Source organism: Musca autumnalis, unplaced genomic scaffold, assembly GCF_047663935.1.
Source record: "Musca autumnalis isolate F117 unplaced genomic scaffold, ASM4766393v1 scaffold_5, whole genome shotgun sequence".
Classification (NCBI taxonomy): Eukaryota; Metazoa; Arthropoda; class Insecta; order Diptera; family Muscidae; genus Musca; species Musca autumnalis.
Genome location: NW_027412088.1, coordinates 61712386 through 61729054, shown reverse-complemented (window position 1 = coordinate 61729054; position 16669 = coordinate 61712386). Strand labels below are relative to the sequence as shown.

The 16669-nt window shown below is 34.2% G+C and overlaps 2 protein-coding genes and 1 pseudogene across 2 annotated transcripts; all 3 read right to left on the bottom strand.

Moving 5' to 3' along the window:
• Positions 1-7025, bottom strand: part of LOC141387063 (prolyl endopeptidase pseudogene) — a 48159-nt pseudogene extending 41134 nt beyond the window's left edge.
• LOC141387065 (uncharacterized) lies at positions 1728-7058 on the bottom strand. The gene is made up of 2 exons (XM_073956182.1): positions 6923-7058; positions 1728-2824 (listed from the first exon to the last, which is right to left on the bottom strand). Exon 2 carries the CDS (start codon positions 2810-2812, stop codon positions 1913-1915), a length of 900 nt encoding a protein of 299 aa, XP_073812283.1. The 5' UTR covers positions 2813-2824; positions 6923-7058; the 3' UTR covers positions 1728-1912.
• A 650-nt stretch (positions 7059-7708) lies between these two features.
• On the bottom strand, positions 7709-15903 carry LOC141387062 (uncharacterized). The gene is made up of 3 exons (XM_073956180.1): positions 14242-15903; positions 13022-13118; positions 7709-8412 (listed from the first exon to the last, which is right to left on the bottom strand). The coding sequence occupies exons 1-3, from the start codon at positions 15772-15774 to the stop codon at positions 8036-8038; spliced, it is 2007 nt and encodes a 668-aa protein (XP_073812281.1). The 5' UTR covers positions 15775-15903; the 3' UTR covers positions 7709-8035.
• Between the last annotated feature and the right edge of the window lie 766 nt (positions 15904-16669).

Sequence of the window (16669 nt, the reverse complement as noted above, 5' to 3'; positions counted from 1 at the left end):
TGGCGTTCTTCCAAAAAAACTATCTTTCCCAATTTTCATGCTAATCGGACAACAAATGCGACCTGTACTTTGTTTACAAAAATACATGGACAGAGGGTCAGACGGACAGACAGACGGACATGCGTAAATCGACTCAGAAAGTGATTCTATGTATATCCCTAAAAGGAACTATGGGTCTATCTCGTTTCCTTTTGCATGTTACAAACTAATGCACAAAGACATAATACCCCTTACCACAAGTTGGTGTAGGGTATAAAAACAAGTTTTTTATAAAAATTTAGGCACAAAAATTTTGACTTTAAGCTGAGATTGTTGTGAACCTTTGAAGGCTACACGCCCGTGTTATACATCAAAAAATGCGTAATCGCGAGTACTACAATCTCATAATGAATTTTTAAACGAGTACAGTTGCGCGTCCCGATTAGAGCAAAAAATTCAAAACACCAAATTTCTCAGTCTTCAAAATGTCAGCATCCGTTAGAGATTGATGCAGTGGTTATATTAAAAAAAATCATACATTAGAAACTTCATCTCTGAAGTGTATTCTTTAACTTCTTCTTTGAATATTATACTCTACATTGTATTGTAAAGCCACTAATTGAAAATTGACTAAAAAAACTCGTTTCCTTCAAAGATTTTTTCCTATTTTTTTTTTTTACATTAAGAAATCCATCGGTGAATCGTGCTAAAACAGTTTATTTTACCTAAATGCGTTAAAAAGTTATGGTATATTACAACAATTCGCGAGTTACAATATCCCATACCTCAGTTTCAACATAAGTAATTTTTCTACAAAAAGGCCGATATACCCTTTCTAGCCATAAAGGCTGAGGGAAAAAACTACTAGAAATTATTGGCATTTTTAAATTCTGAGTACACCTTTTTCGGACGTAATTCGAAACATTTTAGTTGTAATTCGAATTACAAATAGAATAATTCGAATTACAAATAGAATAATTCGATTTACAAATGGAATAATTCGAATTACAAATGGAATAATTCGAATTACAAATGAAATGTTACGAATTACAAATAAAATTCTCGAATTACAAGTAAAATAATTCGAATTACATCTGAAAAAGGTGTAGTATTATGGGCCGATTCCGTACAGCGAGGCGAGTCGTGTCGCGTTGCCGAATGCAATTTTTCGATTCCGTATGGCAATATCGCCTGACGTCGTCAAATTTTGTCGCCGAAATGTTCATTTTCCGGCGACAACAAATTAGCTGTCGCCGTACATTTTTACTAACGAATAAAAATAAAATAAAAAAAAATAAAAATAACTTGTTATCGACGATTATTTTCTATCGCTGTACGTAGTGCATTTTTTAAATTTTGTCACAGAGACGATAGACGACGCGACATGACTCGCCTCGCTGTACGGAATCGGCCCATTAATATCATGAGTGAGTATTTCAGTCATTTTAAACTACTCTACAGGTGGGTGGTGTTTTAAAACATCGTATTCGGATTCGTTAATAAAAAAGACCCATATCACAGAGCTAATATGAATTGGGATGCACTCATTGACATGAGAGAAGTCTCTTGTCCCTTCCGTGATTACGTCACAAATGTTTGGGTATATATGTATGTATGGATATGTATCAGAATTATACCATAAATTTAATATTTTAATATACAGCTCACCTGGAGCACATACATATATGTTTAATACTTCTTCGCGAGTAAAAGCAGCCAAACTTTTCTTCCAGTAATGAAAAAAATCATTTTTTTCGTTAGTTATTTATAAAAACATTTAAGTTTATTGCATATTGAAGATAACTTGATTTTGATAATATAATGTCACACTTACATATATTACTACATCTATTGTTTTTTATGTGTATAGTCTTAACAAATTTCATATCTAGAAATAATCTAGAAATAGAATTCGACAAATGCAAATGCCCATTTATTTTAACTTCTCCTGGATTTTTCGAGCATACATTTCCATTTCCTCACACTGGGGTAGTCCTTTGATATTTTTCAACATGGTGTTTAGCACTTCATTGACATCGTTGGTAGCAACAGCTTTCGCCTCAAAAGAGCTACTATCTGTAAGGGTGGCCATAGCATTTAGTAATGCTTCAACTTTTACATCAAAATCCCCAACACTTTCTAAATTTTCACACAATTTTCCAAATGTATTTCCCTTAACAAATTCATCACAAATGTTGGGAAATTGCGAGGATATTGATGAAATTAAAAAGCACGATTTTACAAAAACTCTTGAATTCAAACTGCTCAGACATTTTTGAACGGCGGCAATACCACCATGCTTGGTAAATTCTAATGTTGCTGGTTCAAAATTTTGCATTAAAGATGATAGGGCGTATAGGGAACTTGCGACCACTTCTTGATCCTTATCTTGCAAATATTCAATCAGCAGTGCAACAATTTTATTTTCAATAAAATGATTCTGGCAAAATACATTGTTTTGAGACATTTCAGCCAGCACTTTTATGGCATTTGTTCGCAACGGGGTTACATCACTTTTGATGCATTTAATAAGTATATCTGTACCTCCAAGTTTTACAAAACTGTTGGCAAAATCAATATTGTCAATGTAATCACGAATAACATCGAGCGCATCGATTTTATCATCATCGGTGGACGAGGAATCCTCTAAGATTTGTATTGCTTTTGCCAATTCATCCATAACATCGACTGTCATCGATTTGAGTACCTTTTCCAAAAATTCCCTTTTCTCTGGATCCATTTGTTCATATTTGGATGGACCACAATCCTCATCTGTCTGATAGCGAATGGCGAACTTCAAGAGGTCCTGTAGATTTTTAGGTTGTCTCTCCATTATGCTTGCGAACTGTAAATGTACGAAAAAACAGTAGTGACTTCCAATTCAGTAATGAATTTTGAATTTTGACAATATTTTAAGGATGGAAGGTGGGTGGTGGTGTTATGTGTGATATTTTGCAAATACATGGTTGTTATCCTTATTGGGTGGGGTAGAACACTAATAAAATTATTCACCTTTTAGTATATTTTCAATTAAATTATCCATATTTTAACACACTATTAACATCATTGTTCTTTACTAAAGGGGACACGTTTGACACACAGAGAGACCAAAGTATTGGTCTCATTACCGAACAGATAAATCGGACTGCTCAGCTGATCCCGGACATTTAGTACTATTGCTGTAACATGTCTTAAGGATTATTTAAGAAGTATAACCACGGACCCATGTAAATCGTAACCCGGCCATCTTTACAATAATATTTACGTTGTATGACTAAGACCCCATTATGTCATGGTCTTGAACTCAAACCACACGGTGCTCTTGAAGCAACTTTAAATGGAAGGTGCTTACACCTGGGAAGTTTTTGCGGATTCTGAAACTACAATGTTCATAGATGAGGAAAATTAAAAAAAAAATCGCCGGAGCGCTTTTTAAATAAATCGCGATTTAAATCGGCATTTTTAAAGGTTTTAAGGTTTTCACAACCGCAAGTCCTATCGAAATGGGGCAAAAGAAAATGTTGTAGCTATAAAATTTTTCTACAAAATTAACCTTTATGGTATTTATGTAGGTTTTACCGTTTTTGAGATATATAATATATAATATAATTGTTCCACAAACATCCCAGACGGGACAGGGGAAACTTCTCTCATATCAATGAGTGCACACCGATTCATATTAGCTCAATGATACGGGACCTACTGTTTATAGTCGAGTCCGAACGGCGTGTCTTACGACACCACTTTATAGAGAAGTTTTACATGGCTGAAATACTCAGGAAATGTCGCCTACATTACTGAGGGGTATATTGTCACCGTTGAACATTTTGATGTTGCCTGGCCGCGGAATCGACCTTCTGCGTGCAAGGCGGATGTGCATACCATTGCACCACGGTGGCACCCAAAGATATAGAAGTTCAAATTGGGACAATGCACAGTGTCCGATTTTCCGAAAAACCTGACCAAAACTCTAAAAATGAATGGATTTTGCCCTAACCTTTGGTTCTTAAATTTTTCGGGAGGCTGATTACATTTTTGATATTATTTAACTCTCAGGCGGTCAGTTAATGGGTCTTTTTGGTCCTTCCTCCTATAAAATGTGATCTTATCGGATCAAACTATCCTACAAATTTCTTCGCCATCAATTTTTACTATAGGTCCTAGAATACACCAAAACTCTATATCTTACCTTAACTCCAGAAATATGCAAATTGGAAAAAACATTTTAGGGTTAATGTCGTACTTCATCAAAGTTTTGGCAAAATTGTCATACAAAGAATCATTTTAGAAGAATGGCGTCAAAGACAAAAATGTTCTCAGCTAAATTTCACTATAAGTCACCAAAGAAATGAAATCTCTATTTGCATTACATACCAAGGAAATATCGGTATCAATTTTGCCAAAAAAACCAAGAAACTAAAATAGGAATGCAAGCTTCCACAATTTCTACAGTTTTAGAAATATTTGAGTTGAGATCACTTGGAATCCTTGTCTTAAAAAAATAACCCTCGTGCGAGTCATAAAAGGGGTCCTTTTGTTCCCTTTTTCCACAAATCTTTAAAATCTCCTATAAAATGTGGTCAGATCAGACCAAAATATACTAGAAATTTGTTCGCCATAAAATTTTACTATAGGTCTTAAAATATATCAAAACTCTAAATTATGCCCAAACGCCAGAAAGTGACCCTATACTATATTCTGACATGCTAAATGAAAGAAAATCTGCATATACCTGCAAGACAAAATATCACATAAAAACGAAAAGTGCAAATATGTGCAGGATGTTTCGATGGAAATTGGTAAAAAAACCCTTCCTTTTTTATGAAATGATAAATTACACGGCCCAACTCGATCTTACTTACAACTATTTTCATAATTTATTGTGAAAATTGATCTTTAAAAAAATTAACAAGTATGGACATCAATTATTAAAGAACACACAATTCATTGGCGACACTGAACATCTTAAATACGTTTCACATACCTTTCATTACAATTACAAAAAGAAAATATTTAATAACCGTTGTTTATTTTGCATATTAGATTTATAAACGACTTAAATATTGAAAAAAAATCCAAATAGGGTCACTTCGACCTGCTTTTATACCCACTTATTAAACAAGAAATGTATATATTTTTTCATAACTACACGCACTGGGATCCTATAAACAATATGTGACCCTTTTTAGTGTAAATTGATATTTTTTTTTTCGATTTTTGGCCAGGTTTTTTGGAATATCGGACACTGTGCAATGCACTGAATGTATCGTCTCCTTATAAAACAATGTCATGACTGCAATTTTCCAACTTAAACTTATATATCTCAAAAATGGTATAACCTAGGAAGAAGATACGAAGGCCAATCTTGTAGAGAATTTTCACAGCTACAACATTTTCTTTAGTTCCAATCCGATAGGACATGCGGCTTTTAAGCTAAATCCTGAAGCCCTGAAAAAATCTAAATGATTAAATTGAACTTCTACATCTCTAAAACGGTGAAACCTAGTCCCATTTCGGTAGGACTTGCGGTTCCTAAAAATAACCTAAAAATGTGAACTTTGATTTTTTCTTATTTTTGGATTTTTCTCACCTATGAACATCGCGGTTTCAAAATCCGCAAAAACTTCCCAGGTGAAAGCAGTTTTCACATAAAGCTAGTTAAGGTGCACCATTTAATGCATTGTCCCAATTTGAACTTCTCTATCTCCATAACGGTAAAACCATAAAACTTTTAATGGGAACAAGTCTCGTTTAGGGGCACCCTTCGGTTCGGGCTGAAATTTTTACCATAGGTAGTCCTAGGGACCCTGATCACAACTACATATAAGTTTTCCCGGGGGAGTCCATTCTTCCCGAGATATGGGTCTTGACATTTCGGAAATATCGTACTGTAGCACTGTTGACTTGTATATGGGTACCTCTCCGATCGGGCCATAGGTAGTCCTTGACATCCTGATCACAACGATATATAGCTTTCCCGGGGAAAGTCCATACTTCCCGAGATATGGGTCTTGACTTGTTTACTCACAATTTTTAATTAACCTATGCAGTGTGGGTATCATTTTAAAGCTCAGGAAGAGTAATTTCTAATGCCGTCATTATTTATATAAATTGGGCTACGCTAACAAAACTTTCTTCAAAGTTGTAAATTTTCTTAAGTAGCCGGCCTTCGGCCGGTTATTTAAGGCTTTCTCCTATGAACGCGAACAACAGTACTCTCCATAAGCTTTAAAACGATACCCATTATTGAATATGTAAAATGTCAAGACTCATATCTCGGGAAGTACAGACGTCCACCGGGAAAGCTATATATCGTTGTGATCAGGATGCCAAGGACTACCTATGGCAAAAATTTCAGCCCGATCCGAGAGGTGCCCCTAAACGAGAAATAAGCCCCTTAATGTACCATTCTGATGCTTGCAGCAATTAAAATTATATGCCTTTATAGTTAATTATTGGGTCATAGCTACTCAACAACCATCACCTAGAAACATTTCTTCAATGAAACAATATAATAACTTCAACAATATGCCATATTGGTATCTTAAGGCAGCACAGCACTCAATTCACACAGTGAGGTTATACTATACTGTACATTTGTAACCCAAAGACACCACAACACAACAAACAAACAATATGTTTTTATGCATATCATCATATCATTCCAGAAACGTCTAGAGACCGAACGAAGATAATAAACTAAAACTAAAATAAAAATTAATTTTATTACTAAAATGTAAGCACACAAACAATATAATTACGTGTTGTTTTCTAATTTTATTGCATTCTAGATGATATCATGTTGCACTTTTCGTTTCATGCTGCATAATTTTTTGCACCGAATATTATCCGGTTGAAACTTGTAAAGATACTCATAACAAGTAATTTTATCTTATTATATCTTACTTATATAAAAGAAAATAACACATTCTATATTAGTCACCTTTTAAATTTATATTTGTTTAACAAAAAATTCACTTTTTTAGTTGTTTAGAAGAAACACAAAAGAATTTCGTCGAAAAAGTACTTCACTTTCAGCCACAACCAAACTTTTTAATGCGGGCATAAACAGCTGTTTGATTTTGCAAAAACAAATGTTGCCAGATTGTCAAGTTTCAACCATCAGTGAGTGAGGTGGAATGTTGATTGAGGTGAATAAACAAAGTAGTAAATGTCGTACACTGAGGAAAATAAAATCATTTACTTTAATTGTTGATTTTAAAGTAGTTTGTAGAAACGAATTTGCTATCCAAATCTTCTATTTTAGTACGTTTACATTTACGAAATCGAGTGGATATTAATTTCTTTTGCTTATACTACGTCAAATAAAAACTCATCTGAAATTCGTTGTATTCCATTTGACGTATAATCAATAGCTCTGTTCCAGTACTAAAAAATTTTTACAATTTTTACCACTTTTACACATTTTGCGTTCCCGTACACAAAATTTATATGAAAATCGTTTACGACTTTTACAACTTTTACGACTTTTACCACTTTATAAAGTACGGGAACAGGCCAAATGTAATTGACTGTTCAAATCGAGTGATTTTCGTAAATGTAAACGTAAGGTTAATTGCAATTGCACAGATATGAAGCAGAAAATGTGAAAACGCGATTTTTTTATTAAAATCTTATTTCTTAATAAAAATTAAATCTTATTTCTGATTATATTACACGTTTTATTAAAAGCCGCTTCATGTAAATGCAACTTAATAAATATCCACCCTTTTAATCATCTCGACATTCTTCCACGCGTGATTTTATTAAAATTATAAACCAAACAATTTTTGATAAAGAGAAATCACATTACTGCACACTAGTGCTAGGTTTACATTTACGAAATCCACTCGATTTCAACTGTCAATTCCATTGCTTAAACGTAAAATGAAATCCAACGGATTTCAGATGAGATTTCATTTGACGTATACACAAAGGAATTGACAGATGAAATCCACTCGATTTCGTAAATGTAAACTTACTATAATACCCAGATTTTGAAAATGTTTATTTTAAAATATAACCGTTTTAATTTTCCACTTCCTAGATCTTTATATTACGAACTTTGCTGCTTTTCTAATAACGCAATTTTCTCATTTAATTGCCCAATATCTAGCTTTGATTGCGTTACCCGTTCTCGTAATTCTTCCAAATATTCGACAGTCGTATCGAAATCTTTCATTAAATTTGGTTTATCAAGTAGACCAGACTGAAAACTAATATCTTGTGACTCTTTTCGTAAGCGTGATCGCTCGATTTTCAATTGAAAAACTACTTCACGCAAACGCTGTTTTTCGCCTTGAAGTTCTTCGAGATATTGACGCTGAAAGTTAATGGTTTCATGGAGCATTTTCTGTTTGTCCTTTAAGTGAGCCTGACGATGAATATCACCGTGACAGCGATATCGCAATTTATTCAATTCAGTGTTGCGTTCTACAAAAACAAAGAGAAACAAATTTAGAAAAAAGAATGAAGAATTGGAGCTTTGATAGTGTTTATTCATGGTATAGTCCCAATTTACATTAGGCGAGTTTACTTGCGGCAATTGTCAGTTTGCCTCCCAACACCCTCTCTCACCCATAAACTGACAATTGCCGCAAGTAAACTCGCCTAATGTAAATTGGGACATACATAACTCAGCAAAAATAATTGAAAGTAGTGCAATGCAGAGTTACCCAGCAAACTATTTTGGAAGATGTGCATGTGGAGTTAAGGCCTCGAAACATAAGAAGTAACATTCTTGCTGAAGTCATATCTGATAAAAAAATAATGTCCAATTTACATTAGCAACTTTTTCGTCATTTGTAGCTGTTTCGTCATTTATTTGCTAAAACAGGCAACATTTTGCGTCATTTACCATACAAAAATAAATGACGATAGCTGCTTCAGTTATTCTAAACAACACACGAAAACACCATACTATTTATTATATGCAGCCTTTTTTGTCATAAACTACCAAAAAATGCAACTGTTTTATGATGTCTTTGTTTGTTTGTGTGTGTTGTAGAAAAACAAAAATACTCAAACGATGACAAAAGTGAAAATAAATGTTTAAAAAACTTGCAAAAATTATGTTGTGAAATTCCTTTTTCTCTGAATAAATAGGTGTCTTTTTAGGTGATAATTTGTAATAATTATTAAGAAATTTTACTAAATGCTGTCTTTTTACACAAACGTTCAGTAAAAGAGAGCGAAGTGAGAGAACAATTTTGACAGTTGTTTGCTGAGAAATTGCTAAAAGTTGCTAAAAGAATTTTTCCCAGCAACAATTAGCAACAGCTGTTTTTAATCATCTGCTAATGGTCAGCTGCTCAATGTTTTTAATATATTTTTGTGGAAAAATTCTATAAATATTACGATTCAGCTATATTTATTGATTATTTTATTAATATATTAATAATTGTTTATTTATTTTGCTTAAAAATGAAGAATTTTTTCATTGCTTTGGAGTTAGTTTTTCTTTCATGCATTGGCGCCAATGTTTTTGTTTTGGTCATCAACTGTTATCTTGCTAAAGTTTGCTAAATGCTGTCTTTTTACTTTTTTCACTATTTTCGTATCAAAGAGTAAAATCTCTCTTACTCTCTGAAAAGAAGTTACTGAATAATTATTACTGAAAAAGTAAAAAGACACAACTAATGTGAAAAAATATTACATTACTTTGTTACAATGCTATTTTTCATTGTGTTCCCGTACTTTTTTAAGTCCCGGGCCACACTACAGTAATTTCACTCAAATTTTGATATGAAATTATGCGTCTCTAGGTCGACGTCCATAGTAGAGTAAAATCATAAAATTGCTGTAGTGGGGAATTCGATTTAAGAACACCTAATTTCATGAAATTTTTTAATGAAATTCACGCTAGTGTGGACCGGGACTAATGGTAATGTTAAAAATTCCTTAATTTGAATTAACTTTTTACCCTGACAGACGATAGTTTCTGCATTTATGAAACTGCTGTTAAGGCCTGCGTACATAAGCTGCTCTGCCTGATTGCCTTGCTTTCCTGCTTCATTTTTGGCATAATAAAAATAAAAGAATAAAGAAGGCCGCGGAAATTTCGAACTGGGTTGCCCTTTTCTTCTTTATTCTTTTATCAGAAGTAAGCAAGGTAAGCAGGCAAGGCAGCTTATGTACGCAGGCCTTTAGTGTTGTTTATTTGTTGTACCCAGCAGACCATTTCATAAAGTTTTACAAAAGTTCGCCAAAATATGCGAAACAAATTCACTATCTACAATTGACATTTTCACCACGATAACGCAAAAATAAATTTAATTTATTCGCGATATTTTTGAGTCTTTTTAATATTAAAAAATGTCGCAAAACCGTAAAGAAAGATTTGAAGAAGATATTATTTTCGATAGAATTGGTATGGTGGGTAATGAAATGCTTGTGAAAATAAAAATTTTAAAAATAGATTTGATAGAAGGCGCGAAAAACGATTAGCTGCTATTCTATTCGCGAAAGACAACTACTTATTTGAAAGAAACGCGAAATTTGCTGATTTGTTTTCCTTTTTTATTTTCTTAAACATGGAAATTTGACAAAAGACAATTGATTTTCAACAGCATTGCCATACTGAAATTGCTACATTCATTATAAATTCAATTTGATTTTGTGCATTTAAAATGGGGATAATGTTTAAATAAATTTGAATTAAGGCCGTTAATGCAAATTAAAACTGCCGTCTGTCTATGCTATAAAAGAGGAAAACAAATCAGCATTTTCACGTTTCTTTCAAATAAGTAAGTCCCAATTTACATTGGGCGAGTTTACTTGCGGCAACTGTCATTTTGTAGGAGAGAGAGGTGAGGCATATGGTAACCCTTTGCCTCTCACCACCCTCTCTCACCTACAAACTGACAATTGCCGCAAGTAAACTCGCCTAATGTAAATTGGGACTAATGATCTGGTCAGCTAATCGTTTTTTCGAGCCATCTAGCAAATCTATTTTTAAAATTTTTATTTTCCCAAACATTTCATTACCAACCATACCAATTTTATCGAAAATAATATCATCAAATGTTTCTTTACAGTTTTGCGACTCAAAAATATCGCGAATAATAGGACGTTTATATATAACCGGATTCAACAAACCCACTGGGTTTTAAATGTCAACTCCTTTGCGTATACGTCAAATAAATCCTCAAAAAGAAGGTTAATAGCCCATTTAGATATGACTTCATTAGCCGGATTTAGCACATTATCAGGTTTTATTTGCTAAATCCAGCCAAAATCTACCAGATTTCCCATACAAAAATAAATCCACGTATTGAGTGGATTTGTTTTAAATCTGGCATAAATCCTCGTATACAACTCTGTTTTTTGCAACATGTTGCTAGAAAATACAAAAAGTTGCATGGTGGCACAAGAAAGAAGGTAGATGCATCGGTGAATTGCTACACTAAAGCTTCGTTCCCGTACTTTTTAGTGGTAAAACTCGTAAAAGAGAGAACTGCAAAAAATTTGTTCTTACACACAAGTTTTTTGAAATAGTTCGGGAACGGAAAAATGGAAAATACGTCAAAAAAACTGGAACAAATGTCAAAGTCGGCGTATCAGCCAATCAGACGCCGGCAACCATGTTACTATTTTTTACTCGCCCAAATTTGTCGTGTAAAAAGTTTTTAAAGAGAGCGTCATTCAGCGCCTTTTTGTTTAAAGAGAAATGAACATTTTACAACTTTTTTGTGTACGGGAACGCTTTTTCGAGTAAAATGTGTAAAAGTCGTAAAAATTGTAAAAACTTTTTAGTTCTGGAACACAACTTAAAAATAATTTAAAATGTAAAAATTTGTAAACAAGGCGGAAAAATTAATAGCCTGTTCCCGTACTTTATAAAGTGGTAAAAGTCGTAAAAGTTGTAAAAGTCGTAAATGATTTTCATATAAATTTTGTGTGCGGGAACGCAAAATGTGTAAAAGTGGTAAAAATTGTAAAAACTTTTTAGTTCTGGAACAGAGCTAATTTGTTTTGATGTACAAAGTTGATTTTAATCAACCAAGACTAAATTTTACGATGTCTAAACGATAAAATAATTCGTTTATTTATTTTAGATGGGCAAACTGCGATAGAATAATTCTTTATTTGCTGTTTAGTTAGCATTAGTAGCAGAATGTGCTAACATTTTCAGTATTAAACAATAAATTTGTAATTTCACGTATGTTTTTTGGGACGAATTCAATTTACAAAAAATTCTTTTGACGTTTCAAATTCGATCAGATGAGCTGATCCATCTACCTTGGTAATTGTGCAATGACCCAAAATCAGCTGACTGCCATTTAAATCCTCCAAAATGTATGTCTGAATGCACTGAGATTTGTACTGGATTTATTAAATCCAGTCGACGATTTATGGCTAGTCTAAATGAGCTATAACCCTGCAAAAGGCTATAATATAAACATGGCCTAATGAAGTCATATCTAAATGAGCTATAACTCGTAATAGAGTTGTGCCAAAGGAACTATATAGAACTATATTGTTCGCTTCGCAGTTCCAATGGTCCACATTTTTTCTTTGAACAAACTGCGTATACTTAATATCACACGTTATATTTCATGATGTTACTCATACGTTTTGAAACGCAAAAATTTATTCAAACATTCGCTTTGTTCCAGAACTAAAACGTTTTTACACATTTAACACATTTTGAACATTTTTCCTCGAAATGCGTTCCCATACGCAAAAAAAGTTGCAAAATGTTCACTTCTCTTTGAACAAAAATGGCGCTGAATGGCTCTCTCTCTTTAGAAACTTTTTACATGACAAATTTTGAGCGAGCAAAAATGTGCAACATGTTTGCCGGCTTCCGATTGGCTGACACGCCGACTTTGACATTTGTTCCAGTTTTTTGACGTTTCTGCCATTTTTCCGTTCCCGTACATTTTGGAAAAATGTGTGTGCTGGACTCATTTTCAACAGATTGCTCTTTTGACACTTTTATCATTAAAAAAGTACTGGAATTGTCAAGGCCGAACGAAAAATTTTCCCCGATATACATACATAAGATAAAAGAGATCTGTAAATGAGAAAAAGTGTTTACCTTCTATTTTCTTGCCCAAGGCCTGAGTTTCAGTTTGAATCGTCTCAAAATTACGCATTGTTAGACCATTTCCCAAATCTTCCAGATCACGTAATTGCTAGGGATGAAAGAAGATACATATTTAAAAAATACACTATACGCGTCTTTTATCGACATAGGTTCTTCAACAGTTCTTTTACAGAAGATCATCGAAGTGGTCTTCTATAGAGAAAAGACCGTCTACATATTATTTTTTTGTATGACAGACTTTATACGCGCCTTCTATAGGCGGAAGAACTTCTATAGGTGTTGAAGCGAGTTCAGCAACTAGTGTTAAGAACAAAATTAATTCCCGCTTTAAATGTAACTGATTTCTAGTTTACGCGATCTGGTAGCCTTGTTCTCAAATAAAAACTTCACTCAATTGTAAAGGCTACCATTTCTTAGATTTAATTCCACTTGTTTCGCTACCTTTTAAAAAAGAAGCAAATGTTTGCAAATGGCTTCATCTTTATATTTCACTTCACTTGGATTTCGAAAGTCATTGTATTAACCACGAAAAATAAAACTTTGACTCAACCGCTCAACTTTAACCTTTTAAACGATTGCCTTTTTTTGTCTATCAACTGGTGTTACGATTGTGGGAGTTGCCACCGCTATTTCTTTCAATCTATCTACAGTCCACTCCCGGCCAACCGTCCACGATTGTACAATAGGTCTTCTATATATGGACCGTCTACCCGACCATCTAAAGGCCTTCTGTAAATAGAATATAATTCTATAGAAGGAAGAATATCTATATATATGTATATTCTATAGACGGAAATCAAAGATAAAATACATTTTACAAATCTTCTAGAGATAGAATACCACAGGTCTTCTGTGGATAGAAGTCTTCTACCAGACATCTACTGGTCTTCTATAGATAGAAAACTATCCTTAGATTTTTCTATAGATAGAAGACTATGTACAGGTCTTCTGTGGATAGAAGCTCATTTACCAGTCTTACATTACATGTCTTCTATATATAGAAACCCATCCATAGATAGGGGATCTTTCATAGAGGGAAGATCATCTACATATCTTCTAAAGATGTATGACCTACTACAGGTATTTATAGATAAATCACATACAGGTCTTTTATGAATATGAGGTCATCTATAGAGAGAAGATCATCTACAAGTATTCTATAGATGGAAACCAACTAAATATCTACAGCCATCAACCATGCTGTATCTTACCTCAACCAGTGTTGCCATATCGTGTTGTTTTTGTATCAGCTGAAATCGAACTTTTGAAATTTCTTTTCGCACTGCTTGAATTTTCGCCAGAGAATTATCCACAACCGCCTGGAGTTTATCGAAATTTTCCCTTTTCAATGATTTTCGTACAATTTCTTCAAAATTGGCAATTTCATTGGTAGATTGTTTCTGTGTCGCATTCAATTGCTCTTGCAGAGAATTCAAATTATTTTCCGTTAATGTTTTGGCTTCTTGTTCACGAATTAACCATTTGTCCAAATTGCTAACAGCAGCCTGGTATTTTCGTAGTTCTTGATTTAACATTTTTGGATTATCATCTAAAATAGGTCGGAAGGAACGTTTGCGACGAAAATATTCCACACATTTACGATTTAAGAATTGTTTGCCCCTCTTTTCAATCTCAAGCAGGGATAATTTGTCTTGCAACTCTTTCAGGAGTTTACGTTTATCGAGATTTTGTCTTAACACTACTTTTGGATCAACATATTCGGCTTTATCTACAGCTCGTGAAATGAGATCATAAACAAATTCATATGTCTGAGCATGTAGAAGACGTTCTGCTTCAGCTCTAGCTAAGGCTTCTACATCGATTTCTTCGTCGGTCACAGTGGGTCCTTGAGTTTCCAGTTCTAAAAATTGATTAAAGGTGTCTTCCTCATCGGCGGCCAACTTTTTGCCATCATCTTCTGTTTCTTGATCTGATAATATGGGTATGTCTACTGACACCTGTTCTAGAGATTCCTCTACATCCTCTTGTCCGTCTTCAAGGATTTCTGGCTTTGTTATCGCCACTTCTTTAGGTTCTTCAATTTTGGGTTTCAAAGATTCTTTGGAGGATGAACTAATTTCACCGGTCAAAGGATTGACAAATTTGCCCAAATCCAATGGTCCCGTGTGATCCACAGCCACATGTTTCACCTTTGTCACATCCACAACTGAATCCAAAGAGACATCTTCCACATCAGGCATATTTTGAAAATTTTCAAAAAAGTCTGGTGTAATTTCCAATTCTTGTTGTTTCAAATATTCCAATTCTTCATCTTTTGAAGTTTGACTATCTTCTTCATCAGAAATCCCGGGAAGTTCTAAAAATTTTTCGGCGTTTGTAATAAATGACTCAGTCGAACTTAGGGGACTGGGTTCTTTGAAAATAGATGCATTCGATTCTGAACTACCATCACTGCCTGCCATGACCATCTCTTCAATGGCTTTTTCCAAGGGATTGATTTCGGTTAAACGCAACTTCTTGGCTGGTTGGGTAGATGGTTTAAACGGTTCTTCATCGTTAGCCGAGAGTAAAGATTCATCGCTGGATCGTTTTCTGCTACCATTATCCAGAGGAACATCTGCGGAAGCCGGTATGCTGCTTTCTTTGGCAGTAGGTGCTGATGTTACTTCTTTTTCCTTCTTAGCTTTTGCGACCTTTGACTGTTTAACCTTAGCATTATTGGATTTCTTTTCAAGTTTCTTTGGTACTTCATTGCTCGATTTCGCTTTTCTTTTGGGTGACATTTGAAGGATGTTTGGTTAGTGGATAGAGGAAATTCAAATCAAGATATTATCTTGGAGAGAAAGAAAATTGCTACAAAATAAATTATGTATGTGCTTCTAGTTCTGTATATTTTTTAATATTTATGGAATATTAAATCAAAGCAAACTATTTTTGGAATACAAGAAAGTTAGAGGTTAGACAGTTCTGGGAACTCCCTATTTCACTCTACTGAGTTTCGACCTCATGTTCTTGAATCATATAATTGATTATCCAAGATTTCAAATCTGGCCGGAGGGTAGTCTGATCAAAGGCCCCAAACTAAATGAAATGATTGACAGTATCAAAGGCTTTTGATAAGTCGGGCGCCACAAAAATACAGTTCTCTCGCATGGCTTGTTTCTAGAGTCATCTATATATGTGGAGATGTTGTGCACCGCTGTCGTAGATCTGTGCTGCATAATGGTCATCGGTTATTTTCGATGGTGGGGAAATTGGTCTGTACGACTTATCTCTCCGGGCAGCCTTGACCTGGTAATAGTAGTGGTACCACCTGCCTACATTCCAGACTTCGGACACTATATGGGTGGCTTGCGACAGGTTGGGAACGTTCGTGATTCATGGAGATTTTGGTATAGTACGTTTATATATAACCGGATTAAACAAAGCCACTAGGTTTCAAATGTCAATTCCAATGCTCATTTTTCAAATAAATAAAGGAGGTTAACCATGCAAAAGGCTATAATATAAACATGGTCTTAGGGCCCATTCATTGTACATTTTGATATATTATCTTGGGCAGGAAGACATCTAACGCGATGTATTACTCTTTTCCTCGTTCTGTCACCCATAATGGTGCTCGACAAATTGTCGATTAAAAAAACGTACACACCGCTTCAGAACAGTCACCATAAGTTC